A 23,179-nucleotide genomic window follows, 5' to 3' on the forward strand; every position below is an offset into this window, starting at 1 on the left:
TGTGTGATGGTGGAGAATACCGACATCCGATAAAGATGGGCCCACCCGCTGCATAGGATACGCCCGCGCGGGTTTTTGATGCATCAGTGAAAAATTCAGGATAGGTATATTTGTGTGCCAATTCCCAGAAGTACATCTGAATGTGTAGGGGTGGGGCATGCTTTGTCACAATCTTGAAAGATGTGCCACAATTTATAACCTGCCAGTGCCATGGCGGGGCGCATGTATTAGAATCCATTACGCGGTGTTTGAGCAATGCGACGCCTGTGCTCAAAGCTAGTGCTCGAACACGCAGCGAGAAGGGTTGTTTCAATGTGGGTCGGTTTTGAAAGAGCTGGGAGCTGGATGTGTCGTTTACAGCAGGGTATGTAGGGTCGTCGGTCTTAGCGGTTATCTTCAAAAAATATGCAAAAGACAGGTACAATCTTTGTATATGTAGCGACCATTCATCTGAGCCTGCGTAGAGGCTTTCCGCGGGGCTTGTACGAAAAGCTCCCGCAGAAAGGCGAATGCCTAGATGGTGGACAGAGTCCAGCATTTTCAACGCCGTTGGTGGTGCGGACTGGTACACTATAGCCCCATAGTCTAGACGTGTGCGAATAAGGCTTTTGTAAAGGCTCATCAGACATTTTCTGTCGCTGCCCCAACTTGTGCGGGACAGCACTTTTAGGATGTTCATTGTTTTCACGCATTTCTCCTTAATGTACTAATGCGTGGTATAAACGTGAGCTTCGTGTTTAGAATTATGCCAAAAATTTTTGTTCACCCTTGACAGCTACGCGCTCACCCTGCAACTCTATATGAGAATCAGGGTAGAGTCCTCTCTCCCTAGAAAACAGAACACAGGAGCTCTTTAGTAGATTCAGACTGAAACCGTTCTCATCTGCCCATTTACACACCTTGTTAACACAGAGCTGAACCTGTCGCTCGCATGCCGAGAGATTACAGGATTCAAAACCTATGTGTAAGTCATCAACGTATGCTGAATAAAAGATGTTATGTGGGTTGCACGATCACAGGGAGTTCATTTTTACTACAAAGAGAGTGCAACTGAGGACACCGCCCTGCGGTACTCCCGTTTCTTGCACGAACGGTCGTGACAACGCATTGCCCACTCGAACACGAAATGTACGATTGGACAGATAATTTTCGATTACACTTAGCATAGTACCTCGAATACCTAAATGTATGAGGTCTCTCAATATTCCCAAACGCCACGTTGTATCGTATGCCTTGTCTATGTCAAGGAAGAGAGATAGGAAAAACTGTTTATGAATTAAAGCTTCGCGTATTTGCGCCTCTATGCAGATGAGATGGTCTATGGTGGACCAACCCTCTCTGAATCCGCACTGATATAGGTCGAGGAGTTTGTTTGATTCCAAAAAAATACAATAATCGGCAGTTTAGCATCTTTTCAAATAATTTGCAGAGGCAGCTAGTCAGAGCAATAGGCCTGTAACTCGATACGGAAGATGGATCTTTGCCCTTTTTAAGAGTAGGTATTACTATGGCCTCTTTCAACGCAGAGCAAACTCACCAGAAGCCCATATGGAGTTATACAGACAGAGGAGAGTTTTTTGTGTTTCTTGAGATAAGTGTTTAAGCATCTGATATAAAACACGTCCAGAGCCTGGAGCTGATTTGTTGCAGCAGTTTAGCTCTGCCTGCAACTCAGCCAAGTTGAAAGGTCTGTCGTATGGCTCATTTTTTCCACACTTATGTTCAAGTGTTTGCCTTTCTACTTTCACTTTGTATCGTTTGAACGTATCAGAATAATGCGATGAGCTGGACACGTGTTCAAAGTATGCTCTCAGAGAGTCTGCTTGATCCTCAAGGCTGTTACCCTCTGTGTCTACTAAAGGAAGTGAGTGTGTCTATAGACCTCCTATCCTATTCACTCTGTTCCAGACCTTAACTTCATCAGTATAGGAATTAATGCCTGACAAAAACTTCTACCAGCTTTCTCTCCTAGCCTGTCGACGCGTCCTTCGCCCTTGAGGCGTTACTTGTTTGAAATTGATCAGATTGTCTGCAGTTGGGCAGTCACGCAATAGACACCACGCTTTATTCTGCTTTTTGCGGGCATTCCTGCAGTCATCGTTCCACTACGGGACTCGACGTCTGCAGGGACCACAACTTGTCTGGGGGATACATTTTGAAGCAGCGTCAATAATTAAAGCAGTGAAATACGTAGTGGCCGAGTCGATTCCTAGAGAGGAAAGCTCGGCCCACGATATAGTACTAAGACTCTGGTACTTCTCCCAATCTAATCTGTCTACCTTCCAAGTTAGAGCCTGAGGTAGAAATTCATTTTCTTTTGGCGTCTTCAGTAATATGGGAAAGTGATCACTCCCATAGGGGTTTTTAATAACATCCCAATTAAAATCAGGTAAAAGTGTAGGAGAAACAATCCTAAGATCAATGCACGAATACGTTTTGTTTGCCAGGCTAAAATGTTGGTTCTTTCTTATTTAAAGTGCATGCATCTGTGGAAAGAATAAAGTTCTCAATCAAGCAGCCTCGCGCATCACTCCTCGAGTCACCCCCCCCCCCAAAGGGCTGTGGGCATTAAAATCGCCAAGGGCGATATATGGTTTAGGTAGTTGATCTATAAAAGATTGAAATTCTTGTTTCTGCAGCTGATATTGAGGAGAAATGTGCACTGAGCAAATGGTAACAAGTTTCCCTAAGACAACGGCACGAACGGCCACTGCTTCGAGGGCCGTTTGTATCTGCAAATCTTGACACGCTATGCATTTGTCTAACATAATAGCAACGTCACCTGATGATGCGATTACATCATTTCGATCTTTGCGGAAGATCATGTGGTCTCTAAGGAAATTCGTATGTTTTGGTTTCAAGTGTGTTTCTTGTACACACAGCGCTTCTAGCAAGTGTTTGTGTAAAAGTTCTTGGACATCGTCAAGGTTTTTAAGAAGTCCTCTGACGTTCCATTGAATAATTTGTGTTTTCATATTGGGTGTAAAGTAGTGATGTCTGTACAGATTGGGGGTGACTTACTTTATAGAGCCTTTAGGGGGCCCTGTAATTGGTGTTGTTTTCTTCTTGGACCAGTCAAGGAGCTCTCGCCGCTGTTTTGGCGTAGTCGGCGCCAGTGGGTCAGTGGTGTCCATTGCCTCTGGAGAGGCGCTAGACAGTTGTGTACGTGGGGTAGGCTTTGTCTTTGCAGACAAAGCCCTCGCCCCCCCCCCCCCGGGCCAGAGGTCAAAGTGACCTCTATAGTTTGAGTGTTGCCCTGGCTGCTGCCAGGGTTCACAGGGGCCTTTGGTAAGGTCGTGTTCAAAGAGGGCGGAGCAGCCAGGGCTGGTCCTCCCGTGTGGTCTGCTGGCGGTTGCCTCGGCACGCCAGGCGTTGTCCGGGGCTTCGCCGAAAACCGTAGTGGTGCTGACCCCCCTTTCACCACTTCGGCGAATGACTTCTGTAGAAAAGTGTCTGATGCGCGCTGTCGGGCTTCCCTGAAACTCACATTTTCTTGAAATTTAATTGTGAGAATTTCTTTTTCTCTTTTCCAGGCTGAGAATGAGCGAGAATAAGCGGGATGGTCACCATCACAGTTCGCGCAATGAGCCTCAGCCTAAGACTTACAGTCTACAGAAGAGTGCCCTGTGGTGGCACACCTTGCGCACATGAGCTGCCCTCGACAGCTTTGGGAAGCATGGCCCAATAGTTGGCACTTGAAACAACGTCTCGGGTTTGGTATATATGGTCGAACACGGAGCATGAGATAGCCTGTAGCGACTGTTTTTGGGAGTTTGTTTGTTCCAAACATCAGTACGATGTGTTTTGCGGGGAGTTCTGCATCATTTTGCCTAATTTTAATGCGCTGCACGTGTATGACATTCTCGTCTTTCCAGCCGTCCAAAAGTTCTTGGTCGGTAAGGTCTACAAGTGGTTCGTCTGATACGACACCTTTGACTGTGTTCAATGTGCGGTGAGTGGTAATGGTGAGAGGTTTGTCCCCAAAGGCAACAAGGTTGCTTACTTTCTGATACTGGATTTTGTCTTTGACTTCTATAAGCAGTTCACCACTGGCCATCTTGGTGGATTTGTAGCCAGTGCCGATGATATCAGTGAGGCATCTGGAAACTAGAAATGGTGATATTTTTGTTGCTTTTTTTCCTGTGGTTTCGCAATGTATGCCATGATATTTTGGGAACAAGTCTTGATTCTTCATTACACACGGTGATAATGATGATGATGATGACCGGTGTCTTGTAGCACAAGGACCCAATGAAAACTGTGAGGCTGCTTCGGTGCGCCCCCTTTTCTGGGTGCGATCACTTAGAAAGGGGTTTGGTGCTCCCGTGGAAGAAAGCGTTTGTTCGGCAACGGCGCCTACCACCCACCACGGAGCCCAACTAGGGGACGTAATAGAGCATGTGAACACGTCTGCGCAACGCCAGCAGTTCGCCATCACTGTAACCTAATATGATTTATCCCAGGTTGGATAAGCACACAAGGTCAACCCTTGCCGCCAGAAAATTTGGAAGTAGATGAAAAAGAGAAGATGACAAGAAAGATAAAAAAGGGAGATAAACACGAAAATGTAGGGAGAGAGATAGGAAAAGGCGACTGCCGATTTCCTCTGGGTGGGGCAGCCCAGGGGTGCCGTGTACGTGAAGCCGGGGACAAAGGGGTGTGTTGCCTCTGCCGGGTCCAATCACCCAGCGTCACCCAAAGGTACGATCACCCAGCATCAGCTCAACCCCCAGGATCCTCTTTTCCCCGCACATGGCAAAGCCACGCATGGCTTGGCGTGGGAGGGAGTCAAAACTCCCCCGTTAGCTCGGGCCCGGGGTGTCGCTACACACCAAAAGCCTACTTGCGCAGGCGCCCCTGCGGGGAGATCATTCGTTCGAGTTAACGAGCAAGCTTTCCACGGGGCTTGTGCGAAAAGCACCCGTGGAAAGAGAATGCCTACGTGAAGAACAGAGTCGAGCATCTTTAAGGTCGATGGTCACAGACTGATAGGTTATGACCCTGTAGTCTAGGCGTGTCCATATCAGGCTTCTATACGAATTGATCAAACACTTTTTGTCACTACCCCAAGTAGAGCGTGATAAGACTTTTAAAATGGCCATCGTTTTTAAACACTTGCTTTTTAGATCCTTTATGTGCGATCTAAAGGTTAGTTTGGTGTCCAATATTAGGCCTAAGAATTTGTGTTAACTGTAATATGAAATCCGCTGGCCATGTAGTTCAATTTGAGGTTTGGAATTAATGCCTCTCTTTCTAGAGAATAAGACGCATGCGGTTTTTTGTGGATTCGGCCGTAACCCATTTTCACCTGCGCATTTTAAAATGCTGTTCAAACTCAGCTGCACCTGCCGCTTGCACTTTGCCAGGTTACAAGACCTAAAGCCGAACTGGAGATCATCTACATAAGTGCAGTAATTTATACTCCTAGGAAAGGGAAGGCGCAATGAATTTATGTTCAATCAGTTTAATCAATCAATCAGTTTATTATCACGTCATAAAAGGATGTTACAGGGAGTAAAATATACAGAAGAGGGTCCCAAAGTACAAGACTGCAACGGGACCCTCTTATGTTGATAATAAATAGAGTACAGCTCAGTACACCACCCTGTGGCACTCCTGTTTCCTGAACAAATGTTCGGGAGAAAACTGTGGCTACTCGAACACGGAACGCCTGATTGCGGAGATAACTTTCAATTGTACTCAGCATTCTACCCCGTATACCTACATCTGAGTGGTCTCGAAGTATACCAAAGCGCCATGTTGTGTCATAGGCCTTTTCTATATCTAGCAAGACAGAGAGAAGGAATTTTTTGTGCATAAAAGCGTCTCGGATCTATGCTTCAATACGTACCAGGTGGTCAATGGTGGATCTACCTTCTCGAAAATCGCACTGGTACGGGTCAAGTAGACTGTTTGTTTCAAGGAAGTGTGGAAGTCATTTTTATCATCTTTTCAAAGAGTTTACAAAGGCAACTGGTTAATGTGATGGGCCTGTAACTCATAGGAGAGCACAGATCTTTACCCTGTTTTATTATGGGAGTGACGATGGCCTCTTTTCAAGAGGGAGGGATGACGCCAGAAAACCAGACAGCATTGTACAAGGAAAGTAACATTGTTTTTTTTTTTAGTTTATAGAGGCAGGTTTTTCAACATTTCACAGAGAACGCGGTCAGATCCCGGGGAGGAATCGCTGCAGCAATTAAGAGATTTCTGTAACTCAGCCAAGCAGAATAGCTGAATATATGCCTCATATTTAGTGCATTTTGTGTCCACTTTAGCGCAGACACATGAAGACACCGAAGAAAGGGACACAAAACGGACACTGCGCTTGTTCATGTGTCTAATTGATCCGTGTCCTCATGTGTCAGCACTAAAGCTTCAATATTCATATTGCCATATTCAAATTTGCCATATTTACTATATACTAATTTTAAAAGAAGTATGCTCTACAACCCACAAAAGTGCTAAGAAGGTGTGATATTGAGACGCGTGCAGAGCAGTGCATATGCGTGCAGAATACTGATGCACCACGTGTATTCAACAAAAAATAGCTACCTAGCGCACACCTAGGAATGTTGCATACAGCTCACGCCTAATAACGTTGTGACCTATATTGGTAGGGTCCAAATGTCGTCGCACATGGCTGTATGCAGCCAGCGGTCATAACTGGTGTTTGGCAATCCTCCATTAGGAGACCCAACAACGGCTGATGAGGAGCTGTAAGCGTGAACTGTCGGAAAAGTATATAGCTGCAGAATCACGTGAAGCCATTAAGATAACCAATGTCTCACGTTCAGACTCTGAATATCTTGTTTCTGCGGAATTGATGATGATGATGTTTGATGTTTTGTGCCACAGAGAACATTTTATGGTGAAAAGCACCAGTTCATGTTAGTAGAGAAAGGGGCGACGATAGTGATAAGCGGCTCTATGGGGGCCATAAAATTGCTCGCACTAAGGCCGGTAAAACATAGAATAAAAGCATGACCATGCCGTGAAAAGCGTGTGGTGTTAATGAATGATGATGATGATGTGTGGTGCTTTATGGCGCAAGAACTAATTGATGACCAAAGAGCGCCATTTCAGTCAGTAGAGTTATGAACAATGGTGCGTGGCTGTATAGGGGGCCTTAAAATTCCTCGCGCTTACTCGGGTAAGAACATGAGTATTAAAATCATGACCATGGCGTGAATTATCTGCAGTGAGAGTAAATGTCGAAATATTATGATAACAAGAGCATAGCGGAAATTTAGTCACCACAGCCACGATCATGGTACAGAGGTCGTGCTACGGATCACCTCGATATATATGGGGTGAAAGCTTTGAACATGTTTTAAAAACGTGAAAAGTGCTTGCATATTAAAAAGCGGATCCTTACCGTTGAGCATCCCAGGGTAAAGTGGGAGCTGCTGTCAGCAGGGCAGTAAAAAGTGCTTTTTTCTTAGAGCATCTATCTCATTACACTGGACGAGGATGTGGAGAACTGTAAGTGGTTCTCCACATTTCGCACACAATGGTGGATCACCGGCAGACAAAATATCTGAATGTGTAGAGTATGTATATCCTGTTCTTAGTCTTGTAGGTGTTACTTCTGTGTGTCGTGATTTTGATAGTGGCGGCCAATGACCAAGTTGTGGCTTAATAATATGTAGTTTATTACTTGTGTGTCTATCCCATGTGCTTTGCCAATAACCTCCGAGCTTTTTTTAGAAAAAGGTTTAATGTCAAGTGCAACGATTTGTGTTGATGAATTAGCTCAATCGTTGCTGGCAGAGTCAGCCAGCTGGGCTACCAAAACGTTTGCCTGTATCTCACGGTTCCCCGGCACCCAGCAGCCTGAAACATGCTGTTTGGATGAGTAAACTGTGCATAAAAGTGAATAAAAAAATTCAAGAACAACGATTTTGTGTTCTTTAAGTGTTTTCAAGGCTTTGACTACACCGAGAAAATCCGTGTAAAATACCACTTTTTGCCGTTTTGTATGTGCAATGTGTTAGCAGCTGCAAGTATTGCATCGATTCTCCTGTGAAAATGCTTGCATCAGGATGGAGAACGCCAGTATCTGAGAAGGATGGGTTGATGGCTGCGTACGTCGAAACAAAAGTGCTGGAGTTTCAGACATTTGTAAAAAACTCAGGGTCTTTGTGTTTTTTTTGTTCTAGGAAGTATGCGCCGATATGCACAATGGTTGCTTGCTTTGTAATCTCTAAAAACGACTCGTCACAATCTCTCAATTGCCACCGCCATCATGGCAGATATGCTGCGGGAGCCATCAAATGATATTCGAGTGACACACTGGTTTCCTTAGAAAGGGCTCGCATACGAAAAGAGTAGTGTTGTCGGCTTCTGTACAAGTTCATGACACCTATTGTCGCTCCCCTACGTAGTGCCAGACAGCACTTTTAGAACATTCATGGGTCTGATGCACTTGTTTTTTAGATACTTATAGCGTGGCATGAAGGTTAACTTGGTGTCCAGAATTAGGCCTAAGAATATGTATTCGACTTTAACAGACAGGCGTTGACCATGCAATTGACTGTCAGGGTCACGGTGAGTGCCCCTTTCTCTAAAGAACAAGAAAAACGTGCTTTTTTGGTGTTTATATTGTGATCCATTTCCCTCAGCCCATTTCGAGACCTTGTTCAAGCAAAGCTTAACTTACCGCTAATAAATTGCCAGTTTACAAGATTTAAATTCAAGCTGCACGTCATCAAAATATGTACAAAAAACATATTTCTTGGGATAGAAAGACGCACGATGATGATGTTTCATGTTCATGGCCAATTCATGGCCAAAGAGTACGATTTAATTTCATCAGAAATATGGGCAATGATTGTGATAAGCAGCTGTATAAGGGCCATAAAATTCCTTGTGCTAAGGCGGGTAAAAACATAGAAGTAATAAAATTATTAACATGCCCTGAAAGGTGTGTGGTGTTAGTGGATGATAGAAGTGTGTGATAAGAAAAACGGTGGTGCACATGTATGGCATTAGCACAAGTGTCTCACTTGTTCACACCCTTGCGTCCAAGGCTCGTGAGGCAAGTGCTTTGTAGAGTGTAGTCACCGCAGCGGAGACCTCTCTGAAGAGTTCGTGCTTAGGAATGGCCAGGTATATGATATCAAAAGTGTGAACCTCTAATAAAAAAGTACAAATGATTTATGACTAAAAAGTGGTTCCCTACCAACGACCATTGCAGGATGGAGTGGTATCTGTTGTCGGTAAAGTAACGAAAAGAGTTGTCTTCTCGGCGTGTTTAATTGTTTACGCTGGATTAGAATGTGAAGTACCGTGAGTGCTTCCCCACATCTATCACACAAAGGTGGACCGCTCCTAGACAAACGAAGTGAAAGGGTTGTGTGTGTATGGCCTATTCCTAAACTTGTAAGGATTACTTCTGTGTGGCGTGATTTGATACTGGGGGCCAATGACCAAGTTCTGGCTTGATGACCTGCAATTTATTGGCTGTGTGTGTGTGTCTCATGTGCTCTGCCAATAGCCGCTGAGCCTTTGTTTCAGAAAATGATTCAAGGCGAGTGCAGGAACTGGTATCAATGTATTGAAAGCACTTTTGTTGGCGGATCCAGCTAGCTGGCCCAACTAAACGTTGTCTTGAATTTCGTGGTGTCCTGGCACCCAGAAAACCATACCATACTGCTTAGATGAGTAGACTGTGCATAAGAGCGAATAAAGCGAGACAAGGACAGAATTTTTGTGCTTTTTAAAAGTTTTCAGAATTTTTACAACGCTTAGGGAGTCTGTATATATTATTGCCTTCAGTATTTTTATTTGTTTAATGTGTTTGATGGCCGCAAATGTCGCCTAAGCTTCGCTGGTGAAAATACTTGAATCAAAGTGCATAACGCCGGCTTTCAAAAAAGATGGGCCGACGGCTGTGTACGAGACAGAAGTGTCGGACATTGAAGCATCCGTAAAGAACTCAGGACATGTGTATTTATGTTGTAGTTCAAGGAAGTATGTCTGGTTATGTGCAATTGGTGCATGCTTCGTAACCTCCAAGAAAGACACGTCACAATCTATCGCTTGCCACTCCCACGCTGTGCAGGCATACGGCGAGAGCCATCAAGCGGTGTACACCGGTTTTCTTCGAGAGCACACCGGTTTTCTTCACTAGGCCACTCACACGGAGTGAGTATGGCTGTCTCATAGAAGGCCGTTTGTCAAACACACCAACGCCTGACATGTCATAATTGGTGGAATGTGATGGGTGATTGTTGTCTGCGTATAGATTAGGATAATATTTAAAAGACGTGCAACATTTCTGTAGGTGGAGCGACCATTCGTTCGATTCCACGTAGAAGCTTTGCACGGGACTAGTGCGAAAAGCACCCGTAAAGAGGCGGATGCCTAGGTTATGAACAGGATCAAGCATCTTAAGGGCAGTAGGTGTCGCAGGCTGATATGCTATTGCCCCATAGTCTAGGGGAGTACGTATGGAGCTTTTATACAATTTCAATAAAACTTCTTGTCACTTCCCCTTGTAGTGCATGACAGCACTTTTAGAACATTTATGGCTTTGATGCACTTGTTTTTAAATACTTGATGTGTGGTATGAAGCTGAGCTTAGTGTTCAACAATAGGCCTGATAATTTGTGTTCAGTATTAACAGCAAGACGTTGCCCATGCAGTTGAATATCAGGTTCGGAATGAAGGCCTTGCTACCTGGAAAACAAGACACACGTGCTTTTCTGTACACTCAGCCGGAATCCGTTTTCTTCTGTCCAAATGGGAACTTTGTTCAGACAGAGCTTAACCTGCCGCTCTCACATGGCCAGACTACAAGACTGAAATACAAACTTGACGTCGTCGACATATGTGGAGTAAAAGATATTTCGAGAGATAGACAAACGCAAAGAATACATTTTCACAATAAAAAGAGCACAACTAAGAACACCATCTGTCGGTACTCCTGTTTCTTGGACAAAAGTTCGGGAAAGAACGCTGTCCACTCTGACACGAAATGTAGGATTGGAGAAGTAGCTTTTGATAATAGTGAGAATCCTTCCACTCACACTGAAATGGGAGAGGTCTTTTAGTCTTCCGAATCTCCATGTCATATCCTACTATTTTTCAATAGCAAGAAGCACACAAAGAAATTATTGTATATGAACGAAGGCATCTCGGATCTGCGCGTCGATACGTACCAGGTGGTCAGTGGCGGATCTACGCTCTCAAAACCCGCATAGGAATGGGTTGAGCAGAGTGTTTGCTTCAAGGTGATGTACAAATCGGCGATTTATCACTTTTTAAAAAGTTTACACAAGCGCCAAATTGAATATGTAACATCTAATGCAAACCGCATGCTAGGCTACTTGAAAAGAAATTTCTCGCTGTCCCCGTCTTCCTTAAAAAAGCAGCTATATATAACCTACGTATGCCCTAGGCTTTAGTATGCTTCCTCAGTTTGGGACCCTGGCTATGTAACACTATCTAATAAAATTGAAGCTGTGCAAACCGCTCCGCAAGCTTTATACTTTTTAACTATCACCGCACTTCCAGTGTTACTAACATGAAATCCAGCCTTGACCTTGCTATTCTTGCTACTCGCCGGAAACTTGCTCGCCTTTGTGTGCTGCATAAAGCGTATTACCATAACCCCATACTTGAATCACGTTGGCTAAACCCTCTTTTTTTCCTATCTGAACGCCTCGACCATCATTACAAGGTTCATATTCCGCGCCAAAACACCGTAACATACTCCCATTCTTTTTTACCAAAAACTTGCCATGATTGGAACAACCTGCCTGCGTCACTAGTCACGATTACTAACCATGAACGCTTTCGTACGGCACTCGAAAATTTTATGCATTGATGTGCTCACGCATTTTTTTTCCTGGTTTTGTTTGCTGCTGTTCGGTTACCGTTCACTTGTGTATCGCAGATACGTTGTGCCATGTTGTAATTTTTTTTCAGTATTTTCTTTGTGTGTTAGATCGTCATTACGGTATTTTTTTTTGTCGCGGTGCTTCCTTGTTTGATTTTGATTTTTTATATTGTGTAAGCGTTATCATTTACACGTTGTCATCGAGTGTTGTACGCATGTACTGAATGTGATTTGTTTTTCACGTTTCAATTGTATTTTTTGTCTTCTAAACCCACTCCCCTCTATAATGCCGTATGCCCTGAGGGTACAATAAATAAAAAAAATAAAAAAACTTGTAAGTGGGATTGGCCTGTAACTACTAACTGAAGATGGAGCCTTGCTTTGCTTTAGGATCGGAATAATATATCGCACAGCTGTTTCATTATTTCCTGCTTTATTTGGTTCTAACCTGGAGCTGATTATTGCAGACATATAGCGATGCTTGTAACTCGGCCAAACGGAAACAGTCATTGTACGACTCATGTTTGGAGGATTTTTGCTGTAGTTTCTTTTTTTTTCAATTTTTGTTTTGTGTCGTTGAAGAGCTCCGGTGTAATGCGACGAGCTGGACACCTCTTTGAAGTAGGCACCGAGGAAGTTCGCCTGGTCTTCGAAGACGTCTTCTTGTGTGTCTACGATAAGTAGTGAAGATGTGTTTCGCCCCACAAACTTGCAAATCATGTTCCATACTTTAGTTTCTGGTGTATATTAGGTGGTACCTAATATACACCAGAAAAGTGGCATAAAAACTTATGCCACTTTTCTCTCCTAGCCTGCCAGCGCGTTCTCCTTTCTTGGGACTTAATTTTCTTTAAGCTATCGAGATTCTCTGCTGTCAGCGAGTCCCGTTACAACCTCCACGCTTTGTTTTGTGTTTGCGTGCATTGCGACATTGAATGTTTCACCATGGGACATGTCGCTTGCCACAGCCTAGACGTGTGCGGGATGCATTTCATCACAGCTTCTGTAAGAAAACCTGAAAAGTATTCTACAGCTGTATCTTTGTTTAAAGCAGATAGGTAAGTCCAACCTAAATCTGTATTGTGCGAGAACTGTTCCCAATCAGCTTAGTCAGAGGCCCATTTGGGGACCTGTGGGATATTCATTTAATATGGGTGTGCTGAGCAATACCGGAAAGTGTTCACTTCCGTATGAAATATTGATGACATTCCATGTCAGAAAAGGAAGGAGGGATGAAGAGACAATACTAATGTCTATTGACGAGTACGTATTGTTGGCGAGGCAGTAGTAGGTGGGCTCTTTCCGATTCAGAAGACACGCGCCAGAAGTAAAAAAGAACCGTTCAATCAGGCGACCTCGAGCAGTCCAGCGAGTCCCTCTATAGATTTCTATGTGCATAGAAATCTCCAAAGAGAACATAAGGTTTTGTAAGTTCATGTATTAGGGACTGGAAGTCACGTTTTTCAAGATGGTAGTGTGGAGGTATGTAGACAGAGCAGATGGTGACGAGTTTGTTCAGAAGAACTACACTGACAGCCACTGCTATGAGAAATGTTTCGAGTGGTAGATGAGTTCATACAATCCCTTTATTGACTATAAAGCCCAAATCACCTGACGACGCGACGGCTTGATTTCTTTATTTATTTATTTATTGTACCCTCAGGGCCCGAGGGTACAATAAATATTCCTGTCTTTTGAAAAATGGTATACTGGCATAAAAAATTGGTGATCTTGGGTTTTATGTGTGTTTCCTGTACACACGACACTTCTGGTGACTGTTTACATAAAAGGTCTTCAACATCGTCGAGGTTTCTCAGGAGTCCTCTAAAGTTCCACTGTCGAATTTGTTTCTCTAGTTTCAATGTAGGTAAGCGTTGTGTGTACAGAAATGTTGCCTTAGGTTACAGAACCTGTTGGGGGTTCTGTAAAGCTGGGTTTCCATTTCTTGTTTCGCTTCAAAGAGCGGCTTCTTTCTTTCGGCGTCTGGGGCGCTGGAGGAGTATGGCTTGTGTCCATCACCTCTTCTGAGGTGGCAGATGGTGCCTGTTTCGCAGGCACGTTCATGGCACTTTCGGACCTGACTGCACATTCAGTGGTCAGGGGTACGCCACCTTGTGGCACGCGTGTTTCTTCGACAGATGATTGAGAAAGAACGCTGCCGACTCGAACACTGAATGACCGGTTTATCAAGTAACTATCGATAATAGTGAAGATTCTTCCACACACGCCAAGGTTGGACAGGTCTCTCAATATTACAGAGCACCATCTTTGATCATATGCCTTATATCGAGGAACACAAAAAGGGAGTACTGATGGTGGCTTGATACGAACAAGGTGGTCTGTGGCGGATCTACCCTTTCGAAACCCGCACTGAAACAGGTCGACCAAATTGTTCCTTTCAAGAAAATGTACACGTCGACAGTTTATAATTTTTCGAAAAGTTTGCACAAGAAGCTTGAAAGTGCAATATGCGTATACCTCGAAACTGAAGAATAGTTCTTGCCACGTTTCAAGACGATATGAACAATAGCGCCTGTCCAGGAAGTAGCAACAGCGCAAAAGAACCAGATAGCATTGTACAAGCAAAGTAAGGTATTTTGTGTTTCCTTTGGTAGGTCTATAACATTTCACACACAACTCGGTCAGAACATTGGGCAGAACTACTGCAGGAGTTTACTGGTGCTTGGAGCTCAGCCAAGCTGAAAGCTTGGTTATAAGCCTCGTATTTAGTACGTTTGTGTTCGAGTTCCTGCTTTCATATTCTTGTTCTCTATTGTTGGAAAGCATCAGTGCAGTGTGACGAGCAGGACAGCCGTTCGAAGTGTGCACCGCGAAAGTTTGCGTGATCTTCCAAGGTGTCACTCTGTGTGTTTCAAAGTGGCAGTGAGTGTACTTGTTTTCCTGCTACCCAACCAACCATAATCCAGACTGTAGCCTGCTGTCGATATGAAATTATTCCGGATAAAAACTTCTGCCAGCTGTCTTTTCGGGCCTGCTGACGCGTTCGCCTGCCTTGAGACTTTATTTTCCTAAAGCTGTCAAGATTTTCGGCTGTCGTTGAGCTCCGAAGCAACCTCCATGCTTTGTATTGCTCTTTGCGCGCGTTTCGGCATTCAGAATTCTACCACAGCACACGTCGTTTTTCAGGGTGTCTGTTTGTTTTTGGTATGCATTTTGCCACAGCATCAATCAAGAACGCTATGAAGTAGTTGGCAGCAGCATCAACGCTCAAAGTACATGTATGATTCCAACCTGAACGAGCAATGGTAAAAAACTGTTACTAGTTGGATCTGTTTATGAGCTGTTTGGGAACCCGTGGTGGACAATGAGTTGCTATTGTTGTGCTCAAAACTACGGGGAAGTGGTCACTTCCACAGGGAATACTGATGACTTTCCAGTGGAATAGAGGCACAAGGGACGGAGGTACTATGCTTAGGTCTATGAAGGAGTAGATATTATTAGCTAGATTTTAATAAGTTGGGTCTTTCCTATTCAGAAGGCACATTCTCGACGAGAGAAGGAACTGTTCAATCAGTTGACCTTGCGCGTCGCAACGAGAATCACCCTATAGCCTGCTAAGCGCATTCAAGTCTCCAAGGAGAACATAAGGCTTCGGAAGTTCATATATTAAGGGCCAGAAGTCACGTTATTGTAGGTGATAGCTCGGAGGTACGTAAAGAGTACAATTTGTGATCAGTTTATTGAAAACACAGCTCGAACAGCCACTGCCTCATGAGATGATTGGAGTTCATTCAGAGTGTGCGCATGGAATTCTTTGATTCACTTTAATGGCAGCACCTCCAGATAATATCACGACATCATTATGGTCCTTAAGAAAGATTGCGTATTTACGCAGGAAGTTGGTGTGTTTTGGATTTTGGTTCGTTTCTTGTACACACAACCCTTTTGGTGAGTGTTCGTGTAAATGTTCTTGGATACGCCGCTCTTTCGGCACAAGGGTGCCGACCGATCCATTGCCTCCTTGGCGGCACTGGATGCCCGCACGTGCGAGCTGGTAGTTGGAATTTCGGGCCTCGCCTGGTGAGCTGAGGCCTTCAGACCTGGGGTCTCTGCGGTCTCGATCTCCGTTCGTGAGTAGGCGGAGTAGGCTGAACTATTGCCGCCATGGGGACAGGTGCCACAACCGCCAGCTCACTAGACGCGGGCCGAAGGAGTGACGGGGGATGGTGCGACGCTGCCCCTTCCTCGCCGCATCAGCGTAGGTTGGGCCATATATTGGCAAAATTCTTCTTATATTTATTTATTTACATTTCACCTACATCGCCGCAAACAATTTCATAGGGGAGGTACACATATTAGTTTGACTACATAGTTTTCAATCGAAGCAATAGATACAACAAATACAACAGCACTCAAAATATTTTAAGGAAAGAAAAAAAAGACTCGAATATTGGTAAGTGAAAACAATGTCACAGTCATGCATTTGTGAAAACCCACACGCTTTAAGACAACAAACCATTCTTAGTGGCAGTGATATTGTAAGCGTTGTTACAAGGAAGACAAACAGGATTCATTACCATTTTCATTGACGAGATCGTCTGGTAGACGCTTCCATTCCTGTATTGTTTTTAAGAAAAAAGAACTACCAAAAGAGTGGGTTGGTTATGTAGTGGTATTCTAATTTTTTTGTGAATGGTCTTGACGATTAGAGACGTGCGCTGGTGCGAACAGATAATCAAGAGGGTTAATGACATTTTAATTATAACATATACAATGAAGATATTTAAGCCTCAGTTTCTGCCTCCTTACCATCAGTGTCCCCCTTTTCAATGCTTGTTTCATTTTTGTGATGCTTGCAAAGGAATTATAAATGTTGCTAACAAATCTGGCTGCTTGGTTTTGAAGTTTTTTCAGTGCATAGATCAAGTATTGCTGATGGAGATCCCAGATTACGCAAGCATAATCTAGAATAGGTCTTACATACATGAGATAAAGGGTTTGTTTACGGTCTGTGAAGCTTGCCTGAAATTTCTGCGTATGAAGTATAGCATCCGGCCTGCCTTGGTCACAGTTATGTCAATGTGTTTATTCCACTTGAAATGGTCGAAAAAATAGACTCCCAGATACTTATAATAGGATTGACTGCTAATTATTGCATTATTTATTTCTTATGTTGTGTCTAGTTTACTAATCCGGTTGGTGAATGATACGCGGAAACATTTACGGATGTTTAGACTCATTTTCCATTTTTGGCACCACGTTGATATTTGGTACAGATTATGCTGCAGAATTGCAGCATCCTTGAGCGATTCAATCACTCTGTACACTACACAATCATCTGCGAATATTTTAATGGGAGTGGCAATACCATCAACTATGCTACTAACATAAATCAGGAAAAACAAAGGTCCTAACACGCTCCCCTGTGGTACACCGGACGTAACGGTTACCGCAGATGAATTTGAGCCGTTAAGTACTACGTTTTGCTGTCGATCGTTTAGATAGTTCTTTACCCAATTGATAACTTTAAGGTTTATGTTTGCAGAGAGCATTGCAAACTCTAACAGATTGTGTGGGACGATATCAAAGGCTTTCCCGAAGTCATCGAACACTGCATCTACTTGAGTGCCACTGTCTATAAATTGTGCGATGTAATGCTGAAATTCGACTAGTTGAGTTACGCATGAGCGTCTATTTCTGAAACCATGCTGAGATGGAGTGAGGAAGTTTATTGACTCTAGGTATTTAACTGTTTCACTGTATATGATGTGCTCAATTAACTTACAGCAATTTGATGTTAGCGAGATAGGCCTGTAATTTTTGACGAGCTTTTTATCACCTGATTTATGAACAGGGATAACGTTTGCAACTTTCCAGTTATGTGGGACAATTGCAGTATTTAGTGTAACTTCTTATATAACGCATAAGTACTTTGCAATGACGCCATGACAGTTTTTAAGAACAAATGGTGATAGACCATATGGTCAGACTGCTTTAGTTGTATCTATCTGCCGTAACAAAGAATCAACACCAGTAATGTCAACCTACACGTCTTTCATGGAAGGCCACGTGACTGGAAGCACCCCCACATCGCCAGGTGTGCTTTGAGTAAAAACTGAGTGGAAATAGTTGTTAAAAGCTTCAGCTTTTTCTTCATCAGTGCACAAAGTATCACCCTCCATGGTCAGGGCAAGAATACTCATGTCGTCTTTTCATGTTTGTTTCACATACTTGCAGAACTCTTTCTGGTTTTGCTTTAACCTATCGCCTAATTGGGCAAAAAAGTATCCTTCATTGTTTTTATTGCCGATTTCAGTGTCAGGTTTGCATGACTAAGCTCTTGTTCATTAGACGCGGTACTCCTATCGCGAGATTTTCTGTATGAACTTCATGGTTTCCTAATTACCCTGCGAATGTCTTTATTAAACCAAGGTTTTTGTTTTACTTTCTTCTTTAGTATTCTGTTTGGTACATGAGCTTCAACTGCGTTAAGTAGCTTTTCACAAAAATAAAACTACATAGCTAAAGAGCAACGACTTTCTGCCAAAAGCAAGATTGTTGGGTAATACGACCATAACTCTGCAGAAACAGAATCTTAGTCACCTTGTTCATACAGGAAAATTTGTCGGGGTATTGCCAGTGCTACTTGGCAGTATTTTATCTTTAAATCTGCCACAATGGCCTTATTGTCACTTATACCAGGAATCACTGACAAAGTGGAAACAATATTTGTGTAATTACATAACATTAAATCCAAAATGGCATCATGTCTCGTTGCAACATTCACATGTTGACAAAAACCAAACACTTTCAAGAATTCTCCGAACAAAGTATACACTGACTACCTGTTTTGTGCACCACTGGTTAACCAGTCCAAATCTGGTAGATGAAATCTCCACTCAGGAGTACACTGTCTGGAATTAATTGCACCATTTCAGAAAGCAGTGTCATAGGAGTATCAGCACTGTCTGGTGGTCAATAAAAACAACAAAACATGACAGTATTTCTCTTCTGTTAAAAAACGCGGCACCAAACTGCTTCGGCAGAATTGTGGAAAGAAGTTTCCTCGCTAGTCCACTCGTTCAATACAAGAGCCCCGCCGTGGTGGTCTAGTGACTAAGGTACTCGGCTGCTGACCCGCAGGGCGCGGGTTCGAATCCAGGCTGCGGCGGCTGCATTTCCGATGGAGGCGGAAATGTTGTAGGCCCGTGTGCTCAGATTTTGGTGCACGTTAAAGAACCCCAGGTGGTCTAAATTTCCGGAGCCCTCCACTACGGCGTCTCTCATAATCATATAGTGGTTTTGGGACGTTAAACCCCACATATCAATATATCAATCGTTCAATACAAGAACAAATACGCCCCCATAATGGCGATTTCTATCTTTCCTATAAGCAATGAAGCCGTGTGGGAAGACCTCAGTATCACACTCTAAAAAAAGAGTGAGTAAAAAGGGTGTCTTTTTGTCCCACAACAATCATCGTCATCTATATTGCGTTCCATTCTTGCGCTATCACCCCGCGCCCGGTACATTCCGGTCACAATCGCCATGCCCATTTGCAGGGTTACATTGCATTCTTGATAGGAAAGTGGCCAGCGCCGACTTTTAAAGAAAGGAAGCGCACACAAGCCTGATGACGATTATTGTTGTGGGACAAAGAGACACCCTTTTTACTCGATATTTTTTTTAGAGTGCAGGTATCGCACTGTCCAGCCAAGATTCTGTACCCATAATATTTTTGCTTGATAGTCGCCGCAAAGGACGCAAAGACGTTACCATTATTATTATTACTTCGACAGTTCACAAGAAGCAGTGGTATGCGTCTCGCGCGTGTTTGAAGTATCGATTCTCCCAGTTCAGCGATGACTGACGTCACGTCAGTCGGCTTCTTGAGATTGCGCATGCGCATGGAGTTGGATGGGTTGGTTCATTTCACTGTCCCACACGAACGTCTTTCCGTTGATAATAAGCTTATCATAGTTAAGACGCACTCGGCATCCCTTGCTATCTCTCTTTTCCCTGGCATAAGTCCAAAGAAACTCTCGTTTTTCGCGAACAGCATGACTGAAGTCTTTGAATACACTAGAAGATGTGTTCTTAAATTTGTAAGCATTACGCATGACACTTTCCCTAGCTTTCCACCCCGAGAATGTTGCCACGATAGGCCTTATGCGCCCCTCTGTAAAGGCCCTCAGCCGGTGAGCTCTTTCTATCGGAATGATATTAAGCTTGTGCACGTTACTGCAAATCTCTTCACCAGGCGATCAGGTTTTCGCCCATGTTTATTTGCGCTCATTGTCTGGCACACCCAAGAAAACTAAGTTTAACCGGCGGCTCCTGTTTTCGAGATCGTCAATCTTAGCCGCTATCTTTCTTTCAGATATTTCAACAATCTTAATGCGCTGCTCGATTACATTTGATTTTGCTATCACGCTGTCTATTTTTCGTTGCAGGTCGGCTTGCTTTGCCACTATTTCTGCAAATTTAATAAGCATGGTTTTCTGACTACTTTGTACATCCAAAAGGATCTTCTCAATGTTAGCCATCTGCTCTTTTTCGGTTGAGTTCATAGGGCCTGGGTTTAGCTCTACATCCCCTGAGAGTAGCAATAGAGCCTCCCCCAACAAAGAACAATCATTGCAAATTAGCACCCAAACAGAGTCAACCAAGAATTTGCAAAAAGTGTCAATGAACAAGCACAACTTCTGTCTATCAATGGGGCACGACACTCTAACAAGCATCACGTTACTCGTGCGATAACATTTCGTCTAATTCGAATAACAAACCTGATACACGAAGCATTGTAAGTTCGTGCTCCGTAGAAGAGTGCTGCACCCCAGTCGACGGCGGCCGAGATGCACCCTTTTATCGGCCTCGTAAGCCGGATCCGCAAGCGCTCCTCGCCACGCAGTCATGTGGCCTGTCCGCAGTTCAAGCAAGGCATCAGGCGTGTCAGCTCGCATCAGTGAATGGCAAGGAGGGGCGCACTGCACATGCACCGTAGCTGCCATCCAGGGCTGTGGGGTACATTCAGCAGCCGAGCCGCCGATGAACACCGCAGCCACGAGGATACCGGGCACCACCTGAAACATGAAGCAACGTAAGTTCGTGCCCGGAAGAAGAGTGCCGCACCCCAGTCGATGGCGGCCGAGATGCTCCTTTTTATCGGCCTCGTAAGGCGGATCCGGAAGCGCTTCCGGCCGCGCGGTCATGTGGCCTGTCCACAGTCAAGCAAGGTATCAGGCGTGTCAGCTCGCATCAGTGGATGGCGAGGAGGGGCGCACTGCACATGCGCTGTAGCTGCCATCCGGGGCTGTGTGGTAGACTCAACAGCCGCACCGTCGATGAACGCCGCAGCCACAAGGATACCGGGCAGCACCTCATACATAAAGCAACGTAAGTTCATGCCTAGAAGAAAAGTGCCGCACTTCCCCCTCACTTTCAACGCAACGATCTCTTTTTTTTCAGAATAAACAGCACCATGAGTAGGCAGCATGATTTTTGTCACAGTTCACACAATGCGCTGGTTGTTTGCAGGATTCTGACTTGTGGCAAGAAGCTCCACATTGGGCAGAGGTTTTCCGACCACGACAGCCTTGTGAGCCGTGGTCCTATTTCTGACACTGGAAGCAACGACTAGGGTAAGATTTCTATGGACGAACAAGAAGTTTTGTGTACCCAGTATACGAGCGTCTCTGGAAGAGCACTGGAGTCAAACGTAATGATGATGTGTTTAGTTGGAGTATCTTTGCCATCTCGCTTCGGAATTATTCTTTTGACATTGACTACATACTCATCTTTCCATCTGTCAAGAAGTTCTGCATCTGTCAAGTCAGCTAGATCATCCTCCGATACAACTCCTCGGACAGTGTTCATGAACAGTGTGCTGATACAGTGATAGGAACATCACTAAAAGTCTCTAAGTGTGATAGTCTTTCATATTGTTCTTTGTCTCGGATTCAATATTGCCGCAAACCATGCATTGGGTTTGTTTATTTGTGTTTTGCTTTTTCGGCCTGGCTGCGCAAGCCTCTGCTATCACCGTTTTAACAGCGTTTCGAACAAACCCTATCACAGCATTTTGAACAAACGCTATCAAACAGCGCTTCGAGCGTTCGGAACAAACAGCGTTTCAAACAAACGCTATCACAGCGTTTCGAACAAACGCTATCGAACAGCGCTTCGAGCGTTCCGAAAAAACAGCGTTTCAAACAAACGCTATCACAGCGTTCTCGATACAATTCGACTATTCGAGAAACGCTCTCGCCGCGGGATATAAATTTCCGCACAGCCGATGCCGCGACATTCGATCGCCGACGCTCACTAGCATGCACGTCGCTTTGCCGACCGCTGCTTCGCCACCTGTGTATTCTTTCAGTTGTTAGGGGAGCACAAGCTCGCTCCAATAAACTTGTTTTCCTTATAGACAACTGCGTCGTCCTTTGCTGCGTGACATCTGGTGGAGGTGCGGGGTACATGAACCCTAAGCCATTGCCAAGCCGACAAGCAAGCCCAATACGACAAGCACGCCCAACTCGTGTCAGCCGCCGACAGCAAGGTCTTCAGCCAGAGTTTGGACTGCTCCCGGATAAAATAGGAAAGAAGACGTAAAAACCACGATGATCAACGCAGGCACCATGACCAGCGCTACCAACCCTCCCGTCGATCTTCAACAACCTCGTGAGCCCCCATCATTCCAAGGATCTCCTGGTGAAGACCCGGAAGAGTGGCTGGAGAAGCTAGAGCGCATCCGCATCTTTAACAGGTGGGATGAAGAAGAAACTTTTTGTCATGTCTTCTTCTATATGGAGGATGCAGCTCGAACGTGGTTTGAGAACCATGAAGGCTTCCTAACCGACTGGACTGTCTTTAAGAGCGAATTCCTCAAAACATTCGCTACGGTTGTGCGGAAAGAACGAGCCGCCCTTTTCTTGGAGACGCGAATGCAACACCCTAACGAAGGTGTTGTACTGTTCGCTGAGGAGATGAAGATGCTGTTCCGGAGAGCTGACCCCGAAATGGCAGAAGAGAAGAAGGTGCGCTTTCTGATGCGGGGAGTTAAACAAGAGCTCTTCGCTGGACTCATCCGCAACCCCCCTAAGACCGTCGCTGAGTTCATCACCGAGGCTTCGATGATCGAGAGGACCTTGGATATGCGTTCGCGGCAATACGACAGAACACTCAACACCCTTTCGGTGAACCTGGTAAACGCCCCTGGATTGGCGACGGAAGACTTGCGGGAGACCATCCGCGCCGTCGTTCGCGAGGAACTGAGGAAATTGTTCGCAGCAACGCCGCTGCCCCAAGTCGCCTCCCTCACTGACGTCATCCGGGAGGAGGTTCAGCAAGCACTGGGGAATTTTACGCCGTCGG

General features: G+C 44.6%; 1 protein-coding gene across 2 annotated transcripts in view; it reads right to left on the reverse strand.

The window, feature by feature from the left end:
• Window positions 1-21,227, reverse strand: part of LOC142804169 (uncharacterized) — a 76,193-nt gene extending 54,966 nt beyond the window's left edge. For both annotated transcript variants that reach the window (XR_012894486.1, XM_075890813.1), the window contains exon 1: window positions 20,593-21,227. Coding sequence is in view for 1 of the 2 variants with exons in the window: in XM_075890813.1 (XP_075746928.1) it covers window positions 20,593-21,018 (426 nt within the window). In the remaining variant the exon portion in view is untranslated. The remainder of the gene's footprint in view (window positions 1-20,592) is intronic.
• Window positions 21,228-23,179: the final 1,952 nt, after the last annotated feature.

This window comes from Rhipicephalus microplus, chromosome 3, assembly GCF_043290135.1.
Source record: "Rhipicephalus microplus isolate Deutch F79 chromosome 3, USDA_Rmic, whole genome shotgun sequence".
In the NCBI taxonomy this organism is placed as follows: Eukaryota; Metazoa; Arthropoda; class Arachnida; order Ixodida; family Ixodidae; genus Rhipicephalus; species Rhipicephalus microplus.